The sequence below is a fragment of the Podarcis gaigeae genome, assembly GCF_964106915.1.
Source record: "Podarcis gaigeae genome assembly, chromosome: 3".
Taxonomy (NCBI): Eukaryota; Metazoa; Chordata; class Lepidosauria; order Squamata; family Lacertidae; genus Podarcis; species Podarcis gaigeae.
Window position 1 is genome coordinate 26538723 of NC_139680.1, and position 21914 is coordinate 26560636.

General features: G+C 43.1%; 2 protein-coding genes across 16 annotated transcripts in view; one reads left to right on the forward strand and one right to left on the reverse strand.

Annotated features, from left to right (window-relative positions):
• EIPR1 (EARP complex and GARP complex interacting protein 1) overlaps window positions 1-4846 on the reverse strand; it is a 57624-nt gene extending 52778 nt beyond the window's left edge. For all 3 annotated transcript variants that reach the window (XM_083730675.1, XM_083730674.1, XM_083730676.1), the window contains exons 1-2: window positions 4705-4846; window positions 62-145 (exon numbers count right to left, since the gene is read on the reverse strand). In XM_083730675.1, the coding sequence (XP_083586801.1) occupies window positions 62-145; window positions 4705-4746 (126 nt within the window). In that variant the 5' untranslated portion in view covers window positions 4747-4846. The remainder of the gene's footprint in view (window positions 1-61; window positions 146-4704) is intronic.
• Window positions 1-21914, forward strand: part of TRAPPC12 (trafficking protein particle complex subunit 12) — a 647809-nt gene that overhangs the window by 589904 nt on the left and 35991 nt on the right. For 2 of the 13 annotated variants that reach the window (XM_083730191.1, XM_083730197.1), the window contains exons 1-6: window positions 4886-5056; window positions 5734-5803; window positions 7645-8857; window positions 11182-11298; window positions 19307-19420; window positions 21328-21466. In XM_083730191.1, coding sequence (XP_083586317.1) covers window positions 4894-5056; window positions 5734-5803; window positions 7645-8857; window positions 11182-11298; window positions 19307-19420; window positions 21328-21466 — 1816 coding nt within the window. In that variant the 5' untranslated portion in view covers window positions 4886-4893. Of the gene's footprint in view, window positions 1-4885; window positions 5518-5733; window positions 5804-7259; window positions 7322-7644; window positions 8858-11181; window positions 11299-19306; window positions 19421-21327; window positions 21467-21914 lie in introns of those variants that run through there. The other 11 variants (XM_083730203.1, XM_083730202.1, XM_083730193.1 and 8 more) reach the window with 10 other exon arrangements.

The window sequence follows — 21914 nt, forward strand, 5'->3', positions numbered from 1 at the left end:
CCACTGAAGACTTTTAAAACATTTCCGATTCTATTTTAATACATCTTTCATACAAGTTTACCTGATTATCATATTTAAGAGACTGAGTTCCAACCAGAAACCGTATTGCATCTGTTTCTGCGGTCTGGGGTGTTAAAGCTCGTGCCTAAGGGGGGGAGGATAAAAATACAATAATATCAAACACATTTTAGTATCTTGGAACATGCAGGACATCAGTTACCAAGAACGGTGTTTTTGACATTTCGTCCATCTGTATTTTGACTTTTTTTTAAAAAAATGCAAGTTCTTTGTTACATAGATTTATTTTCTCCCAACTTCCCAAAAGCATGCTTGGTATAGAAGTGTGATAGGCTCATGAGTAAAATTGCCATGCTTCTAGTGTTAGACACATTTCCAAAATTAATTTTAGAGCACCATCTCATCCATGAAAAAGATGCACAGAATGCAAGAGCAACTGCACAAATGTTCAAGGTAGAAATTTTTGTAGAAACAGCAACTGGGGAAAGCTGTAGACCAAGTAACTGAAAATATAATCTTTTACTTTATATTTTAAACTTATTTCCTACACAAGAAACAACCCTCATATGCTGCACAATGTGTTGCATCTGTGTAATTTAATATTTCCATAGGTTTTACAGCAAAACATAATGGATTAGGTCCAAACTAAGTTACTTAAACCAAGATTCCACTGAAATAAACATAAAAAGTTAGTTATGACTAACAAATTCTACGGATTCCAATGGGAACTAAGCATGATTAATTTAGTCTGAATCAAACCCAAGATTTCCAGATTCCATACAGTTGTATTCCACTAACTTTTAAATTTAAGTGGTCAGGACTAACTTAAGTTTATGTATTTTAAGTGGGCCTACTATGAATAAAACTTAGTTGAATACAACCCACTTACCGTAGAACTGCAAGCATTTTTTAAAAAAAATTCAAGACACCTCACCTGTACATTTTCACATCAAGATTTGTTTGGTGCTTAAAATAGTTAACTAAAAAATAAGCACCTACTGAATAACTTAAATTTGGCAGCTCAACAAACTGGACCACCTGTTAAATATTTACAATGGCATAGCTGTCAAGTGTCCCTTATTTCGTTGGACAGTCCCTTATTCCAGCACCATGTCCCACTGCTGTCCCTTATTGATGGATGTCCCTTAAATGATGTCCCTTAAATTTCAAAGGAAGCAGCTCCTCTCCCTCCCTCCCTCCCTGCCGGCCAGGGAGGAGGGAGGCTCCAACTGTGTTGCTTGGCTGTGTTGCTCACCCAATAAGAAGTCTAAGAATGAATGGGGGTGGAGCTTGAATGCCTTGTATGTGGCTAGTTAATGCAAGCTGAGGGGGTTTTTGAATGCTGGACGCCATTTTGTTGCATGTGCTGCTGCAAACTTTGCAGTGCAAAGCCAGGCCAGGGAGCCATCTTAAGTTGAGGCTGCATAGGCCTTGTGGTGCATGTGATTCAGATTCTATTCAGTTGAACCTCTGGATACAAAGTTGGTTGGACAGTGTTCTCGAAGCTACCAGCATGAGTTTGACCAGACTGCAGGAGGACAGGAAGACTGGAGTGCCTGGAACAGGTGAGGCTGCAGGTCCCTTATTTTGGCTGCTGGTCCCTTATTTTCAAGGCTGCTGGTCCCTTATTTTCAAATCTGTAAGTTGACAGCTACGCAATGGTTCAAGTTTGAAACAGAGTTTTACTGATAGCATTGCATGCATGCATGCATAAAACAGAGAAGGCACATTTATGATGTGACTCTGGCACACGGTCCCAGTGGTCTCATTCACATGCACTGCTAAACTATGCCATTATATGAAAACACCCTGGGCATTGCAATCTCCCAACCCAACATGGCAACTAGGTGGAGTTTGATAGCTTACCCTTCCATTTTTTACTAAATGCAGGTTAGTAGCAAGTCTGCACGCTGGCAAACTGTGGTTAGTTTTAACTAAGGTCTACCAAAACAAGCTAAGACTAAATTAACTGAATCCTTAACTATGGTTAACCAAAAGGAGAAACAGGAAGTTCCAGTTGCTGAAATCAACAGAATGGTAGAGCGTTCTTGTGTTCAGGTCCTGCTTTTGGACTTCCCAAGCACATCTGATTGACCGCTATGAGAAAAGGAGGCTGGACTAGATTGGCTATTGACTTGATCTAGTAGGGCTCCTATTTCATTTTTCTCATCTCTTCCTTCCTGCCATATCAAAGGAGAAGGAAGAGGCTCAAGGTTTGTACATGCTTGCCCTTATAATGCTAAACCAAGGTTATTGTCGTGTACAAATCCCATCAGATACATTGCAAGTGAAGTCTAAGCTAACTGTGGTTTCCAAATAGTCTTCAAAAGCAGTCCCATGCAAACTACATTAAAGTAATCTAGCCTACAGTAACTTGCGTGATATGGAGAGGAGAATTCAAGTCAACACAGACTTCCCCTCCATTGTCTCAATGCCCTATCATGCTCTGCATGTACATGACCACCGATGGGGGAGAGCAAAGAACAGGACCTCAATGAGCTTTATCTAGTTCTTCCATGCGTAGGTGCTGCACCCATGGTTTAAAGGAATGTGCATTAAACCAGGAATGGGGAACCTCAAGCCCACAACCCTAATTAGGTCTAGCACAGTTCTCACTTTGGCCCACACAGATGTTTTTTCCAAGCCACATCCATTTGCCCACACTCAGCATCACGTGACATGAGTTCTGGGACAAGTAAACTAAAAGTTGCCAATGCACAATCAGGAGATTCAAAGTTCTCTGCAGATGGTGTGCTGGAAGGGAAGTTTGCTATCCTGAATCAGCTGGCTGGGGATGAGAGCAAGCCTACTGCTGGATCAAGTGCAGAAAACTCAAATCGTGGAGCCAATCCCTGCAGAAGGCAGGCCTGAAGTCACCACCTAACAGGTAACATGTGTTGGATTTTATTTTGCAGTGTGGCTTGTCATCCTACAAAGTTAATACTAATAGCACAGTGACATCAAGTAACTGACAGGTGGGCAAAGGCCTGCCCACCTGTCAAAGTGGTTCACCAGGATTGTGGGAACCCAGGAACCAGCATCCAGTTGGCCGGATCCAGTTCCCTAACCCAATACAAAACAATTTCAAATCAATCATTTTTATAACAGTATGGCACCCATTTAATCAAATGTGAACATTCAAGAAATGCAATATATCTTCTTGAAAACACTCTATTTTCGTGAGTGTGATCTATTTGTATACCTTTTTTTTTAATTGCTGTGACCTGCACCCCCAGGACAGGTAAGAAATATAATACTAATAAGCAATCTGAAGATTCTCCACAAATGTGAAATACTTTCATGCACATACTCTGGAAGGGTGGTATGTAGTATGCGGTTTAAAAGATAACTAGTCCACGTTAAGTAATCCCAGATCCACATTCTGAAAAGCAACAAATGAGAAAAAAAACACCAACACCATCACCGCCTCTCCCCTGCAACGTCGACAGAACACTCAAAATTAATTTCACCAAGTTGAAAGGCAAAAGTTGTAGAACTGAATCTGCTCTTGAGCTGAGAAATTCAAGCAGAATCATCCAGAAACAGGCGTAATTTCAGCTCCCCACCCACCCACCCACCCACAACCTGGCACCGTCCAGGTGTTTTGGCCTATAATTCCCACCATCTCCAGTCGGCACAGCCAATGGCCAGAGATCATGAGAACTGCAGTCCAGAATTCACGAAAGGGCCCCAGGTTAGGGAAAGCTGTGCAAGGTTGCTGCACCCCCTCCTTCACCAGGGGTGCCAACTTGAAACAAGATATTGTGGGGATGGAAGGTCAGCCCTGCCCCACATGATTTATCACAAATTGCCTTGCATGGACACCATTTGAATGGCAATGCCCATCAACTATGGGGGGAGTGGCCTCCTCAGGTACTTTATTGGGTAAAGGTAAAGGGACCCCTGACCATTAGGTCCAGTCGTGACCGACTCTGGGGTTGCGGAGCTCACCTCGCTTTATTGGCCGAGAGCCGGCGTACAGCTTCCGGGTCATGTGGCCAGCATCACTAAGCCGCTTCTGGCGAACCAGAGCAGCGCACGGAAATGCTGTTTACCTTCCCGCCAAAGTGGTACCTATTTATCTACTTGCCCTTTGACGTGCTTTCCAACTGCTAGGTTGGCAGGAGCAGGGACGGAGCAACGGGAGCTCACCCCGTCGCGGGGATTCGAACCGCCGACCTTCTGATCGGCAACTCCTAGGCTCTGTGGTTTAATAATAATAGTAATAATAATAAATTTTATTTATACCCCGCCCACCCCAGCCAAGGCCGGGCTCAGGGCGGCTAACAAGCAATAATAAAAACAAGTTGAATGAATACAACTTACAAACAAGATTAAAATACAACATTAAAACATTAACCCACAGCGCCACCCGCATCCCTATTTTATTGGGTGGGGGAGGCCAAAAGGATCTCGGAGATCTAGGAGTTGGCTCCTATGCCCCTCACAGTTACTCCTCAATACCCATGGCAGTTATTTATTTGGAAGGCGTGGCTCCGTTTTCTTATTGCGGGAAGTCAACTGGTTTAGCTGGTTCGACTGGTTTTGCCAAGCCTGCTAAAGCTTCGGGCACGCTTCTTTAAGGATGCGCGCCCTCCACACGTTCCCTCAAACAACCCGTGCGCCGGTGCTTCATTTACCGCCCCTGCAAGGAACAAACAGCAGGTGCTTCCCGCTCCTTCTTACCTGGAACTCCAGCCCATAGATCACCGGAGCGTCGTCCTCCATGGCTGTCCAACAGAGGCCTCAAGATTCGGCGCCGCCGCGATGAGGAGCCTAGCCTCTCCTTCCCATCCAAACGCGTGTTGAAGGAAAAGGCGAAACACACAACAAAACGGGGCAGGTCCCGCGTCGGCTTCCGTCCTTACTTCCGGAATGGCGTGTGTGAGGCGGCGGCGAGCAGGGGGACGTCGCCGCGCAGGCGCACCACGCGTATTGGTTGGCTCCTCTCCTACGCTTCCCCCGCCCCTCACGCACACGCACATCTTCGCCGCCCCGTCCCGGAGGCGTCGCCTTTTGCAGCTGTCAGTGCAAGTAGGTGAGGGGGAGGCCAAGGGTGGGTGGGAAAGAGTGTCCTCTCCGTGGCCTTCCATCCTCCCTGGAGGCTTGGAGCGGGAAGGGGCGCCCGCTCTGGGCGCGGGGAGGTGCTACTCGCTCGTCCTCTTTGAAGAGCAACCCGGAAAAAAATCAGCTTCGCCCACAATTATCCCTGTTTGCGTTGGCTCTTGAAAAGCCCGAGGTGACTGTGCCCCCCTTGGAGGAGAAGTGGGAATGGTCTTACGGGGGATGGGCGATGTTTTATTACACGCCCAGGCTAAATCATGATAAGGGGGAACACCTCCCTGCATGTAGAAAGCTAGCTCGTCAGGGAGAAGATGGAATCCTCCCTGGTGTCTTCTATACGGGCAGAGATTGTGTTTGTTTTCAGAGTAGGACTCAAATGTGAAACCCAGATGCGTGTCTCTGCAGCCCGAAGTGGTGTGTAGAGAAACTTGTTTTGTGAGAACAACTAGTAAACCTGTGAGAGGCTTTGGTATTCCCTGCGTGGTATTCTAAATAGTAGCGTGCATTGTGATATTTCTCTGTAGATAGGCTTGTTAATCGTGTACAGTATGGTATTTTTGTAATGGAGCAAAGGGAACAGATCCTCATTTCGCTTGGTTTCCTAATCGTAATTTGTAAAGTGAGAAAATAATTCCTGCTGCTGTTTTACAGATGGGACACTGAGGCTGATCTCAAGAGAATTGTCCTGGGATACTGAGGCTTGCCAGAGCAGAGATAAAAGGTATGTCTGTATTTCCATGAAGTCTTATAGGGAGAAATCTTGTTTCCTGTTAGTCTGTCTTAGGCAAATGCATTGTCACCTGATCTAACCATGTGAAAATTATTACCACATGAATCTTAACAAATGTTAAAATTACTTATTTGAACTTTTATTTTTTTAAAGTGGAATTTCAGCTTTTGAACACAGAGGTCTTGGTCTGGGTGAGAGAAACAGATGCTAGCATTCACATACCCTAAGACCTAAGTTTCCCAGATTGGATCCACTAGCCAGCTCTCTCTTACACCCCATTCATATTTTATCTCTCTTACACCCATTAGCTAGTCTGTTGAAACTTAAGAACAGACTCAGCATTGCTTATATGCCATTTTTACATCATCTGTTAAATGGTGCGAACTGGCAACTGCATAGTCATAACCCTACTACCTGGCAATCAATGGACTATTTTTAGTTATAAAACTGGGGTCATCAATGGAGACTTGTGATAAATCATATTAGGGCTAGGGGACAAAGGCTGCTTCCTAAGTCTCATGGCCCCTCGTTCTTCCATTTATTCTGCAGGCAAATCCCTCTGTGAGCCATGTCCATGGAGGGGTCTGCCAAGTTACATGCCCCTTCAGCCAGGGAACTCCTTGAGTTCATTGACTTTGCCCTATTGGCACTTTTGTCTCTCCCATCCAATGAAAAGATGGGACTCTAGGAAGAAGGATGGGGAGAGCAGGGCTTAGAAATATCAACTGGTTATCTCTTTGAAGCCATCTGGCGAGGGACCATCAAGGGCTAAGTAGGCCAACAGACTTTATATAAAGTAGCTTTTTTTGCTCATATTACCCTAGGAAGTGATCATAAGAGACCTAAGTTGACTGGGCAGAAATTCATCCCTGCCTTACTACATAACTCCTCCCTGGTGTTTCATAGTACAAACCTTAGTAGACTCAGCTGCCAGGAGTAGCTCCATGTTTGAGGCTAAACCCATGCACTAAGAGTTATGAGGCAGCTGTGGGAATGAGGAAGATTAAGTCGCTATTGAGGAGACCGGATTTAGAAGGCAATTGGGCCGGATCCAGCCCCCGGGCCTTAGTTTGCCTACCCATGATTTAATGTTTCAGCTTTCTTTCCTTGTCTCTGTGTATTAATAGACTTTTCACTTAAAGAATGAGTTGAACCTCTGTTCAGCAACAATACTGATGGACACGTTGATGAAGAAACAGAAACTGCATTAATAGAAAAAGCGGGTGGGGGACAGCATCCAAATCATTTTTGTTACACTGAAATGATCTGCACATTTGTAAATGCTATATAAATGTTACTGAATTATCTCTCTTTGTGATACTGTTTGCATGAAACTATTTGCTTGATACTATTTGTGTTCTTAACTCTACAGTAGAGCAGGGTTTCTTTCCATCTATAGGCCCTGCCCCCTCTCCATCCGGCCCCGCCCCCTCTCCCCGCCCTCTAGATTGTTAGAACAAAAGACAGAGCTCCCGCTTCAAGGCTGACTGCTTCACAAGCGATCTCTTGGTGAGCGGTTGTTTTCATTTTTCCCTTTGCCCTGTTCCTTGTTTAGCTTCCCTAAAAAAAGCTCAAGAACTTTGAGCTGAACCCCCCAAAAATGGGGTAGATCACTGCTAGTTTTTAATTGTCTCTTGGAAGTTCGCTGTCCCTGCTGTAGAGTTAACTTCATTTATTTGGAGTTTTTTGCATTTGAAGTACTGGCCATCTTAATTATTCAAATGGATATGTAGAACCTGATGTTTCCATCAGGTTTCCACTTTATGCATAAATCATCTTAAGTTTCAGAATTGGCCACCAGCAGTCACATTCACTTGTAATTTTTTATCCAGAGCAATTATGGAAAACAAAGAAGGTGATGTTGAGGATGCCAAGATAAGAGGTTCAAGTGCGGCAGAAGGTGGCTGTGCTATCCAGCTGCCAGGTCACGAAGAACTTATGTTTCATGAAGAAACAATTGATCTTGGTGGAGATGAGTTTGAGTCTGAAGAAAATGAGACCATCTCAGAAGATTCTAGTAACTTCATAGATAAACTTAATGAGCAGATGATGGAGAGTGTTGTTATATCAGATTCTCCAAATAATAGTGAAGATGATGCTGGCGATCTTGGTTGTCTTCAAGAAATTGTAAAACAAATGGACACAAAAGACATTCATGCACCAGAAGAAGAGCTGGAGGAAAAGGCAATTAGCAAAGAGAGTAAAACTGAACTTGAAGGCGCTCCTAAAGTTATTTCTGATAGTGGAATTGGCGATCAACCTCCTTTGAAAGAAGAGTTGGTTCAGGAATCAGCAGAAAATGAATTGAAAGTGGAAAGTGATGAGCTGCTTAACTCTGCATCAAACAGTATTGATGAATGCAAATCTGAGGAGCAGATATCTTCCCCGCTTGCTGACAAATCACCCGTCAACCCTGATCCTATCCCTGTGTGTACGATTTTCAGCCAGGGAAGTCGCATGAATGGTCAGCAGCAGTTCCTGCATGATGGCTTTGAGCCTCAGATGGTGAAGTCGCCTAGCTTAGGCGGTATAAGCGAGACTCCCATAAAAACTCTTCCGCAGGTGGTTCAACCTAGTCCCAGCCTAAGCAAGTTTTTTGGTGAAGCCATTAATACTAATACTCTAGCTTCTGATTTTTTCGATTCATTTACCACATCCTCTTTTATTTCTGTCAGTAACCCTAATGCGAGCTCTTCTGTACCAGAACAAATGTCTTCTCTTGTAACAGCTGGGGAGTTCCATGACTCTGCCAGCCACAAATACTCTGTTAAAAATGGACGGTCTGAAGCTGGGAGGTCTGCATCTTCTCCAGAAATTTCACAGTCTCCAAAGCCATTTTCCCAGATCCAAGCTGTCTTTCAAGGTGGCGACGATCCTTTTGCATCTGTGCTGAATATGAGTGAGATAGACAGGAGGAACGATGCTTGGCTTCCTAGTGATGCAACTAGGAATGTGTTGATCTCAGTAGCTACTCAGCAGTACAGTAATGTTTTCATAGACAAGGAAAATCTCACAATGCCTGGATTAAAGTTTGACAACATTCAGGTAAGCGTGTTCCAGTGTGTCTTACTTCTTGAAATACTGTGTGGCTAATAATAAGCTAGGTAGCATGTACATTCTTTCGGTCAAGTTTTTCAGTTGTGACATTTATATCCCAGCTTTTCATAAAAATGCACCAGGCCGCAGTATAATATAAGCAGTCTGCTCAGCATAATAACAAATAGCACAATGAAATCAGATAAGATCAGATAGAGAGAGAGAGAGAGAGAGAGGAGGCAGATGGTTACAAACATAATTTAACCCAGGGGTCAGCAAGGTTTACCTTGCCTAGGTTGGTTCACTCCAGTGGAGATCCATCTATGAGCTGGATCACACACATGATTTCCAGTGTCTGAGTCTGCACAGATGCGATTTTCGGCGCCTGCACATGTGCAGGCAGGATTTCTGGTGCCGCGAAAGCGAGTCCCTGCGCCACACTGCACCAGTTTAGCTCAGCGTGCGGGGACTAACTGAGCAGGGAGTTCAGTTCAGGGGCGGCTCATGGGCCAGTTAAACGACCCCTGTGGGCCGCTTGTGGCCCATGGGCCTTAGGTTGCCGACCCCTGATTTAACCTAATAGGAGGCAGTGAAGAGGTTCTGTTGGCCAGGGTGGAAGGTAAAAATTGGGGGCGGTGTTCTTCCATATGTTTGATAGTGGAGGGGCTGCAGAATTGGGATCTATGAGGGTTTTGGTTTGGGAAAGGTCTAAAAGAAGCAAAAGTCAGGCAGATTTGTGTGTCTTAGTAATAAGCACCACTGAGCTATGGGATGTTGAAAGTGTCAGTTGGGAAGAGCAAAGGAGCTGGCCAGCTTAAACTCCTAAACCATCATAGTATTCTGGAGGTGATCATTTGGGTTGGGAGAGGGTACGCATACCATAAGGCTATATATATATATTCTTCATACTTTCTCATAAGGCGATAAGTTTCAGGTGTGACAGTGGGCCCAAGTCCTGAGCCCTTGAGCGCTGTGATCAGTGCTAGTCCTACTGAGAGTAGACCCATTGAAATTAAGGGCCCTGTGTTAGTCATGTCTGTTAATTTCAGTGGGTCTACTCTCAATACAACTAGCATTGGATACAACCCATAGTCTGAAAGCACATAAATCTACCACTTTGCTTAAATGAAGTAGGTCTGAATCCAGTCAGTTGTTATTATTAACAATGTAAGTTGTTTTATTAGCAGAAATGTACAGTTATGTTCTGATTTTTCTAGAGATTTCAATGGGTTTTGTTGAAACCGTCCTTTACATAGTTTGAAGCTTGTATCCATGTCTACTGGGATGTGCTGCCACACCAGTTTATGGTGAGGGAGGGGGAATGAGATCAGTCTCAAGATGGTTGCCAGATTTAGATCTTGCTGAAAGAAGTTTGATGAATGGATGAATAGCACAATGGCATACATTCAGCAGGGGGGGGGGACCTTTGTGATCTAGTAGATGGAAGAAACAACCATGCGAGATCTCTGTTCGGTCCATTAACAGAAAATTTGGCATCTCTTTAACCTGGCATACTTTTGGTATTAAGGAAAAGAAAGAAAATGGAGCTCTAAATAATGATAAATCGTAGTTAAGAGCCTCACCATTCCACCAGCAGAATTTAGTAGCAGTATAGCTTTTGGCCCCATCTGGCAATCTTACCGGGATACTGTGAGGGCAAAAAAGATAGTTCCCCAACCAGGATGAAATGTATCTAGATAGTTAGCTTCATTCAGGAGTTTCTGGAGCTGTCCAGCCGCTACCCACTCAATTACCTTGAAAGGCACATTAGGGACCTGTTGAGGTACCGGGGTCTAGCCACACACACAAACACAGGTCTTGCTATTGTCTTCTTTAAGGGATGGAGAACACATACTGTTTCTAAAGATGCATTGAACACTTGTTGTTGTTACTAGCTACAAAGACCAAGCATCTAGCAGGCATGTAGCAGCTGCTTCCTTCAGTGAAATCAGCCTATTGTCAAACAAGCAGTAGTAACCCCACAGAAATAAATGGGATTTCAGTGCACATCTTAAAGCCAATGTGGCATACAGCTGCTTTTGAGAGTAAAGAGATGCCAAATACTCTCCTTTCCATGCAATAGGACCTTATAGCTGTCTTCAACATACTGATTTTTCACGGGAATCAGTACAATAGTCTCAGGCTCAAGGCCACTGTTGTGCAGGGTAATTCAAGGCATATAAGTAGAAATATACAAAGCACCTTGTTGTATGTTGAAAAATCTCAAGCACATAGCACTGCATTAATGCAAGACACTTGTGTGTGTGTTTTAATGGCTAAGAGGAACTATCAATTAAAAAAACCCAACACTTTGTATTTTTCCCCCCAATTAGGGTGATGCAGTAAAAGACTTAATGCTTCGCTTCCTTGGTGAGCAGTCTGCAGCAAAAAGACAAGTTTTAAATGCCACCTCTGTGGAACAGTCTTTTGTGGGTTTAAAACAACTGATAGTAAGTAACAATGTTTCTTTGTGTATATTGAACACTCGGCTTCTTCTCTAGATAGGTTAAGAGCTAAACTTATTCATCAGTCCAATGGAAATTCTTACTGAAGGGAGGGAGGCAATTTTCACCTTCCCCCTGTAGCCACCAGCATCGCCTCATGTGCTTTTCTGAAGGGTCCCCCAACACTTGGAACTTTTCAGGGGGCTGTAAGGAAACGGAGAGATAGATAAAATTGATGCATCCCCACCCCTGCTTCCTCCAGCAGGAACATCCTGAAAGTAGTATTTTGCTTACAAGGACTTTGGATCCGTCCCGGTTCATATTCAGCTATGCCAACAGAATAGCCTAGAGCTGACCGAATTCCAAAACTCAACAGCTATACCCTAAAAACCACCACGTCGTTCAGAAACCTAAGCTATATAACAGTACAGTCATACCTTGGCTCTCGCACAGCTTAGTTGCCGAACGTTTCAGCTCCCGAACAATCAAAACCCAGAAGTGAGTGTTTTGGTTTTCAAACTTTTTGTTGGAAGCCAAACATCCGATGGGGCTTCTGCAGCTTCCAATTTACTGCAGGAGTTTCCTGCAGCCAATCAGAAGCCGCGCTTTGGTTTCCAAACGTTTTGGAAGTCGAACGGACTTCCAGAACGGATTCTGTTCGACTTCCAAGGTACGACTGTACTTCTGTTTAGTCCCACTGCAACAGCTTTGGTTGTTTTTCTGCATTGGTGCTGTTGCTCCTTTCTCCAGTTTGATGCACAGCACACAGAACCTAATGGTCATTAGACTACACTGCCATCAATCACTATGTGATCTTAATCTGGGGCTTCCTGAGTTCCAGCCTGTGGCTGAGGGTGGTTGGAAGATGAACCAAGGCAAGACAAAACGGTTGCACTTCCCAGCACCCTCGTGGCTTCTGCATTTACATTCAAGAGCTGCCTGAGAGCCAAAGGTTTCATCACCTATAGATCAGCCTATACCATTCAGTTCTCCTTTTCCACAAGCGTGCACCAATAGGGAGGAGCCAATAATGATGCCAATAATGTATGTGGGGTGATGGGTTTTGCAGGAGCACTGGAAGACTGCTTGTCTAGCACAGTATTGTCTGCTTCAACTGGCATCAGCTTTCTAGGGTCTCTGTCTGTGGTCTTTCACATCACCTGCTACTGTATTCTTTCAAACTGTAGATGCCAAGAACTAAACCTGGGACCATCTGCTGCCCGGAAATTCAATTTTCTGTCTTAAACACAGAGGTGGAAAGAGGACTGATTTTTTATTATTATTATTTTTGTACTCATAACACTTGCTGGTTGCCAATGATTTTGAAATGACATTGCCTTTGTCTCAAGAAGCTGTATCATTCGTGTGTTGCACTTTGAGCTTATATAATGTGTGTACATCATTCAGTTGCATTTGAAATAAATAATAACCCATCTGTGCAAAATTGCTGCCTTAAAGTAGCAAACATTTTTGAAAGCCTTAATTTGGCACACAAAATCTAAAAGATCTAGGCACCATCGTTTCAAGACTTTGCATTTTAATTTATTCCATAAATGAATGGCTCTTGCAGCATTTTTGTAATTAAAGTGGGACAGTAGCAGCAGGCAACTGATAGTTTTCAGTATAGAAAGCATGTAAGAAATAGACTTAATTTTTTTAATTGCAATATTTCAATGGCGCATTAATGAGCTTTATGCTCGTAATAACTTCAAACAAACTTTAGCCTAAGAAGGGGTTACTGACGTGAGTTTCTCTAAGTAATGTCAGAGTGTTCTACCAGAGTAATTTACAATCGAGAAGAATGTCATAGCAAATGGAGGAGGACATTTTAATCATTTTAATGGTGTCGCATGTAGAGTTAATGACTCCCTTTTGAGACTCCGTTTGGAAAAAATCATACACATTCTGTTAGTTGTGCTTCTGATTTAATGTTGAATTTTCATATGTTGTCAAATATAATATGCTGTAGTTCTTGTACATATTTACTGTTTTATACCGGAGAAGTTTTACTTCAAACCTCCCAGTTTAAATTGTATTTTTAAACAAAAAACTGGTCAAGGAGTTATGGCTACAACTAATGGTTCTTCAGTTGATTTAGAAAAAAACTGAGATGGGTTATGCCTGTAACTTTCATACTGTGCTCTTTGAGAGGTCTGGGGTTTCTCAAGAATATTATTTAGGGTTCCCCAATAGGTAAATCAGTCATGGCTGGCAAATGTTCTTAAAAAGCAACAACCCCACATGCCCATTCATGTACATCTATCACTGCAACATGCAGCTGCAGAAGTTTGGGTGTACACCCTAAAACCTATGTGTATAGTGGGAGACAGTCAACATGGAATGCTTCTCTGAAGATAGAAAGTTTGAAACTGCTAGGTTTCTTTTTCCTTTACGCATGGAATCAGTGGGTTTAAGGATCTGTCATATTGTTGTTGTTCAGTCGTTTAGTTGTGTCCGACTCTTCGTGACCCCATGGACCAGAGCACGCCAGGCACTCCTGTCTTCCACTGCCTCCCACAGTTTGGTCAAACTCATCCTGGTAGCTTCGAGAACACTGTCCAGCCATTCATCCTCTGTCATTCCCTTCTTCTTGTGCCCCCAATCTTTCCCAACATTAGGGTCTTTTCCAGGGAGTCTTCTCTTCTCATGAGGTGGCCAAAGTATTGGAGCCTCAGCTTCACGATCTGTCCTTCCAGTGAGCACTCAGGGCTGATTTCCTTGAGAATGGATACGTTTTATCTTCTTGCAGTCTCCTCCAGCACCATAATTCAAAAGCATCAATTAACTCTTCCTAAAGTAGGATTTCTAGACAAGTGTTTCTTCAACCTGAACAATGCCTTAAGTTTTTCAGGCGTCATTGTCCTAGGGCTATTGAGCAGCCTGTGGTTGTCTATAGCCCAGTGAATAGGACTCTCAGTAGTTTTGTGTCTAATGTAAAATAAAAAAAAAATGCCAGAAAGTTAAGTTTCTTAATCCTGATTTCTCTTAGGGGTTAGATGAGTAATCTTCAATAGTCCTTTCCAGAGAAGTAAACAGATGGTCATCAGAAATTTAATAACAGTAATAAAAGAAATTGAATTTATATTGGAAATCAGACATCCATTTATTTATTATGGTTGGTCCATTATTCTGCTGTATCACCTGAACTGGGTGACCTTCATTGCATATGTACATCTGTCATACATCAAAGAACAGATGGTGTCCATTCCTGCTGTTCTGTGTCCTCTGGCTATGATCCCATTAAAATGCAGGATGCTCTGTGTCTCTACCTGAGCAACTGATACAAAGATGGGATAGTATATCTCTTTGTGTTCTATAGCGGCTAAGAGCTGTGAACCAAGAAGACCCTGGTTCACATTAGCCATGGAATCCTTAGCTAGTCTTAGGCAAACGGCTATTCTCTCAGCTTCAGTACTGTGAAATGAAGTTTAAATATTCAGGCAGCAAAAATAAAGAACACTGCTAATAATACAGCAAGAAGATTAACTCAGGAAAAAAGAACGCTACTAAACTGCAATCCTCAGTATATTTTACAAGCAAGCTTGTGGATCAGTTAGAGTAAAACAGCCTAAGGGGAAGCTCCTCAGCTGCTGGAAGAGTTTGGATGTGTAATTTAGATAGCCAAATCATTGTGTGAGGAAAAGAATGTGTATTTGCCTTTGATTAGAATGTCATCAGAAGTTTGAAAGGTTTCCATGCTGGAGATAAATGGGAACCATAGCACAATTAACATCTTTTTTAAAAAAAATTGAATTCCTTGCTTGTTCAAGACTACGTCCAAAGCTACCCCTATGCAAAACTAGTTGCTCAGGTTTTTGTTTTTGTTTATCTAGGCCATTATCCTGCAATACTCTCTAGCAACCAAAATCACAGCACACTGGTGTTAGTACCTCCTGGCACAATGTCTAAATCAAGATCTGTTCCCCTTACCCACACACTTGTAAACTAGTTAAAGATACCATATACTTCGTGTTAAGCATTCCAAACTTGCTATTGTAGCCAGATAATTTGGGACTATATTTTGTCTTCCCAAGTTTGAACATGTTGAACCTCTTTTCCCAATTGCTTTTCCATTAGCATCTTTCACCTTCTCTCGAAAGTTCATTAGGCAGCCAGTGCACTAGTAGCCCAGTAACCTTTAATAAATGTCATGACACTATATTCTTAACAAATGAATAGCATGGTATTCTTCTTCCACCACAGTAAGCCAGCAAACTCAGCAGAAATTGGACTTTACCCACAAAGAGCAATCCAAAAGGAATTATGTGATGAATAGATCTGATTGTGATACAGTTACTAGGTGTACATTTTTAAAATATCACAGTTACATGAAACATAGCTATCTTCACATATTCTCTCTTTTTTTAAAAAAAAATAATAGTAATAATAATACTGGAGTCTACATCTATTGTAAAAGAAGCAGTAATCAGTGTAGTGTACTGTTGACTTTTGGCCCCTTAAAAGCTTCCTCAGAATTATTCAAGTATGGCAGCATCCGAAATAAAATACTTAGCATCACTAAGTACTTCACTTCTCTAGTTCAAAATTTAAGGAATGTTCTTAGTCATTTAAGGGATTGTTCTTGCTCTTCTCACCCACACCTCTTCCTTGCAGCACATATGAAAATAAATTATTGGTTTGCTTTATAGATAACAGTGTGTCACAGTTCATACGGTGAGCCCAGTAATAGCCATGATCTATGGTTTGGATTTCTGAAGCCAGCCAAGTGAAGGGAGTGTTTGTGGTTTCCTGAGGCAGACTCCCAATTTGCATGAGTAGTCTCCATTGGAATTGTGTTCGCTGGCCTGAGAGAGCAGGTCCCTGACTGAGTCCAGCTACAAAAGCTAAGGCTGCTGAACAGACTCATGGCTGGTACAGTGGTGCCCCGCAAGACGAATGCCTCGCAAGACGAAAAACCCGCAAGACGAAAGGGTTTTCCGTTTGCGAGTTGCTTCGCAAGACGAATTTCCCTATGGGCTTGCTTCGCAAGAAGAAAGCCCATAGGGAAATCTCCGGGGACCTCTTTTAAATGCTGGCGGTGGGGAGCAAAGCCTTTCCCCCCCCCTCCAGCCTTCAGAAGAGGTCCAGGAAGGCCGGCAGGGGCCGAAAGGCTTTGCTCCCCACCGCCAGCATTTTAAAAGCGGCCCAGGATAGCAGGGAAGCGCTTCCCGCTATCCCGGACGGCTTTTGAAGGCAGACGGGGGGAGCAAAAACCTTTGCCCCCCGCCGGCCTGGTCCTGGACCTCTTCTGAAGGCCGGCGGGGGGCAAAAGTCTTTGCTCCCCCCTGCCTGCCTTCCCGGGGGCTTTACAATCGCCTGCCAGCATTTAAAAAAACCCCGGGACAGCGGAGGACTTCTCCGCTGTCCGAGGCGATCTTAAAATGCTGGCGGGTGGCAGCAAAGCCTTCGCTGCTGCCCGCCAGCATTTTAAAAAACCCGGGACAGCGGAGGACTTCTCCGCTGTCCGGGGCGATCTTAAAATGCTGGCGGGTGGCAGCGAAGCCTTCGCTGCCGCCCGCCAGCATTTTTAAAAAAACCCGGGACAGCGGAGAAGTCCTCTGCTGTCCCAGGGTTTTTTAAAATGCTGGGGGTGGGAAGAAAAGCCCTTGTTCCCCCCCCCCCCCAGCCTTCAGAAGAGGTCGGGGGACAGACTGTCCCCGGACCTGGTCTGAAGGCGGTTTCCATAGGAACGCATTGATTGATTTTCAATGCATTCCTATGGGAAACCGTGCTTCGCAAGACGAAAAACTCGCAAGACGAAAAAACTTGCGGAACGAATTAATTTCGTCTTGCGAGGCACCACTATATATTGCTTAGGAAGTTTTGTTTAGGGTGGGGTGTTCTTTTGCTGTTATTGATTATTTTAGATCTAATTATGATTTGCGTGGAAATTGGTTAAACCACAGAGCCTAGGTCTTGCCGATCAGAAGATCGGCAGTTCGAATCCCCGCGACGGGGTGAGCTCCCATTGCTCAGTCCCTGCTCCTGTCAACTTAGCAGTTCGAAAGCACCTCAAAGTGCAAGTAGATAAATAGGTACCGCTCCGGTGGGAAGGTAAATGGCATTTCCGTGTGCTGCTTCTGGTTCGCCAGAAGCAGATTAGTTATGCTGGCCACATGACCCAGAAGCTGTATGCCGGCTTCCTCGGCCAATAAACCAAGATGAGCACCGCAACCCCAGAGTCGGCCACGACTGGACCTAATGGTCAGGGGTCCCTTTACCTTTACCTTACTTTCCTTACGTTTGCAATTATGTATTTGAGCATGGTTTTAACCACAGAAAGGCAGTACAAATCAAATGAGGCATGGATGGATGTATATTTGGAGAAGACCTATGGAAATTAATGGGTCTTGAATTAGTCGTGTACATTGATTTTAATGGGTATGAGATACTGCATTGCATTAATTATAGGTAGGAGTTCTGATTTTCATTATTATATTTTTGTAAGCTGCCTAGAGAGAACCTTGTCCTTAAAAAACAGCCCACACACCTTTTAAATAAATAAATACACATTTTGGATAATCATCATCATCTACCATCCCGTGTAGACCCCAGATTTTAGGTTAAATTTTAAGTGGGACGCAACACACAACAGTAGAGCAGTTGTCCTCTTTGACCACAGATATATCTTCATGAATCAATAAATAAGTGACGCAAGTCTTCTGCCTCCCCTCCGAATGGATTGTACCACAGGGATAATTGTAAAGAATAGGACTAGAGTGGACTGCAGAAGTAGCACTTGGTGGAGGGACTTCCATTTAGTATCCTTTTCTACACTCAAGGAGAAAATAGTTTGGCAAAGAGAAGCTGCTTTTCATGATGTTCCTTTTGATTTATGTCACTGACTACTGCCACTTTCAGGGAATTACTCAGTGGTGTCGTAGGAGTTTGACCCAGTTACTGTCCTTGATTCCACTCTTTACTGGCTGTACTGGACACACAGGGACAATTCTCTCTCTTTTCTTAGCTCTGAGAAGAAGCAACAGCCATTCTTTATCTTAGCTTTTGAACGGAACAGGCATAAGTTGTTTTCCCCCGAGGCAATTGTGAGCCTGGGGTACAAATAGCTGTGGCTTCTGAAAAATCTGCCTGTTTTTTGAGGACTAAACACTTTTAAATACAAAATGTATGGGCTGCGGACAAATGTCTAGCAAATGCCCATAGAAAGAAGTACACTTGCGTGATTTTTTTGGGTTCTCTCTCTCTCTGTTTTGTTTTGAAAATTCCCCCATACAGTGGTACCTCAGGTTAAGTACTTAATTCGTTCCTGAGGTCTGTTCTTAACCTGAAACTGTTCTTAACCTGAAGCACCACTTTAGCTAATGGGGCCTCCTGCTGCTGCCGCACCGCCGGAGCCCGATTTCTGTTCTTATCCTGAAGCAAAGTTCTTAACCTGAAGCACTATTTCTGGGTTAGCAGAGTGTGTAACCTGAAGCGTATGTAACCGAGGTACCACTGTATTTCATTTGGTGCTATATCTGGGTGAACGACTAGACGTTTCAAATCTCAGCTGTTGATATTCACTAAAATATTTCATTTTGACCAAGCTGTATTTTTCAAGGAAATCTTATTGATGACCTTCATGAAGCCATTGATTCAAAACTAATAGGAACGTAATTGGATCCTAGAAAGAGAATAAAACAGCAGTGTAATTTGGAGAGAATAGGTATGAAACTTAGGAAAGTGGGGAGGAACGTTGAGCATTTCAGATGGAGCCTGACCACTGCTTCTGAATGGAACAGTATCTGGCCTGTCATAATAAATTGTGTATCCTTTTACACTAGCAATCTTCTAATTGTAAATTGTGAGTCATGCCTGGCTTCGCTTTTTGCCTAATTATACAAGCAGTTTTGACAAATGACATCCCACTTCCTACTGGCTAACTTTACTGACCTTGTCATTATTACTAATGGTTAGCTGGAGCTGCTTCAAGCAAAATAAGCAGCTCCAACTTTTTAGCAGCCGAATTTATTTGTTACTTAGCCTATTCTTCTTTTTTCCCCCTCCCACCCAGAGCAGCAAAAACTGGAGAGCGGCCGTTGACTTATGCGGACGGCTTCTGACTGCCCACGGTCAAGGCTATGGCAAAAATGGCTTGCCCACAAGTCATACAACAGACTCTCTGCAGGTACATTTGCCTTTCAGTCAAGCAAAATTGTGGGTTCGATTTTACAAACGGGTGAAGAGAGCCATCCTTCAGCGCTATTTTTATTTGCTGTCACTTCCTGAATGTGCACTTTAAAGCAGGAGTGGGTAATTTGTTCCACTACAAGAATCTTCATGGAAATGTAACACAAACTGGAGGCCTGCAGCTAATGTATGCATTTGCCTTTGCACGTAACTTGCATCAACAGAGTACACACAACTGCAGTGTTAAGGAACAGAGCCTATCTATCAGTCTAACTAGCTGAAATTGCTTGTTCCCAACTTATAGGTGCCCTGATTCTGATCACTGGTTGTTTAAGATCCTTCCAGATGCATTGCCTTTGTATTTTCAGGATTAGTCCTGCAAGCATGATCTATTTAAAACCGAAAGCTGAGATTTGTAATGCAAACGGAAGGCCATTGTCTTTACTGTCATGTTGGGGAAGAAGATACTTTGCACTTGTTCTAGCCCGAAAAGCATATTATGAACAAATAATTTAAAAATTCTTCTGCAGCTGCAGCATACTTACCTAGATTTTTTTCACTTTAGAGAGAGTTGTGTTCCAAAGATTTTTATGAGCATTGTAATAATAATTTGTGCTGATATTTATTTAAAAGCAGTTGCAATTTCTCTGTTTCAAGTGTTATTGATACAAAGGTTATAAAGATGTTTTGTGGCACTGTGGCTAGTAAGCAGGATGCTTGAAAACTCCACTGATGAATCTGTGTTCTAGTTCTCTTATGGGTGTGTGTCAGTGGGAATAGCTGGAGGCATAAACAATGTATACATTTCTTATAATAATACCTAGCAATATTGTGGCAAATAATTAGTTATTCTTTTCAACTTGTGATGGCAGCCAGTTTGGAGGAATCAGGATTGGATGAGAGCAGCAAATCCCATCCTCAAATTGGCATGTTTTGCCCTAGGTCTATCCATTGCAGTCCAGGCCAGTTTTGTCATGGAAATTGTCTTGGTCCCTTGTCAGGAGAGAGACAGGGGGAGTGTGTCCCTGTTAATTCTCCTTGCTCTCTTGGTGACCTTAGATACCATCCTTTGGCATTTAATTATCTGTGGTCTCCTTCAATGAGTGGGATGTCTTAGACCTGCGTTTAATTAAATATGAATGCATTTTTAGCTTTTAATTCATTTTAGTTTAATGTTGGTTTTAGTGTTAGTCACTTGGAGTTACTTTTAATAAAAAGTTGACAAATAAATTCAATTAATAATAATAACCATAAATTATATGTACAGCTATGTGATGTTGCGGGATGCGGGTGGCACTGTGGTCTAAACCACAGAGCCTAGGGCTTGCCGAACAGATGGTCGGCGGTTCGAATCCCCGTGATGGGGTGAGTTCCCGTTGCTCAGTCTCAGCTCCTGCCCACCTAGCAGTTCGAAAGCACGTCAAAGTGCAAATAGATAAATAGGTACCGCTCCGGCGGGAAGGTAAATGGCATTTTCGTGCGCTGCTCTGGTTCGCCAGAAGCGGTTTAGTCATGCTGGCCACATGACCCGGAAGCCGTCTGCGGACAAACGCCGGCTCCTCGGCGTATAGAACGAGATAAGCGCTGCAACCACAGAGTCATCCGCGACTGGACCTTATGTCAGGGGTACCTTTACCTTTTATGTGATGTTAGTTGCTGTTATTTCATTGGCAGATGAGCAGAAAATAAAGATAGTTAAGTGAAGACAGAACCACCTATTTTAGCTTTCTGATTTTGGCCAAAGGCATCTGTTATATGGATATCTGTGAATGTATCATAGGCAGCTTTTTAGGCATAATTAGAAAACTAATAGTAAAGTAAGTTTGGGTTTTGCAGTAAACGCTGTCAAATGACCTGTGTCTCTCCCCCCTCCCCCCTTTTCTTTTCTTTTTTTCCTTTTTCAAGCTTTGGTTTGTAAGACTTGCACTCCTGGTAAAACTGGGTCTCTTCCAAAACGCTGAAATGGAATTTGAACCATTTGGAAATCTAGACCAGCCTGATCTATATTACGAGTATTACCCCCATGTATACCCAGGACGCAAAGGTAAATCTGTTTATATTCTGTTCTTCTAATACTAAGGATGCTGGGCATTAGAGTGTTTAGATCACATTGACTTCAGTCAGAGAATTAGGAACATGCTTAAATATATTCCGTTGACATTAATGGGAGTTTCAAGATTTTAATGTTGCCGGATTTTGTCCGTTTTCTTACATAGTTTAGAAGAGGAAACCCAAGTTTTCAACCTTAAAGGGAGTAAGACAACTTTGTAGACAGAAACAACACAATGGTCGCCTAACATCTTGAAGGTCTTTTGACCATGCTGGTTCACTGAAAGTCTCTTCCGGTTGATCCACAGTGGTTATGCTTTACATAACAGTGGCAGGTAGTAAGGAGTCTAAATATCCTTCTTCAAAGCAAAATATAGTGAACTGAGGTCTGTGTTTTTTTCCAAAAGCACATGTTTGGTAAAAGATAGCAAGCGTATAATTTG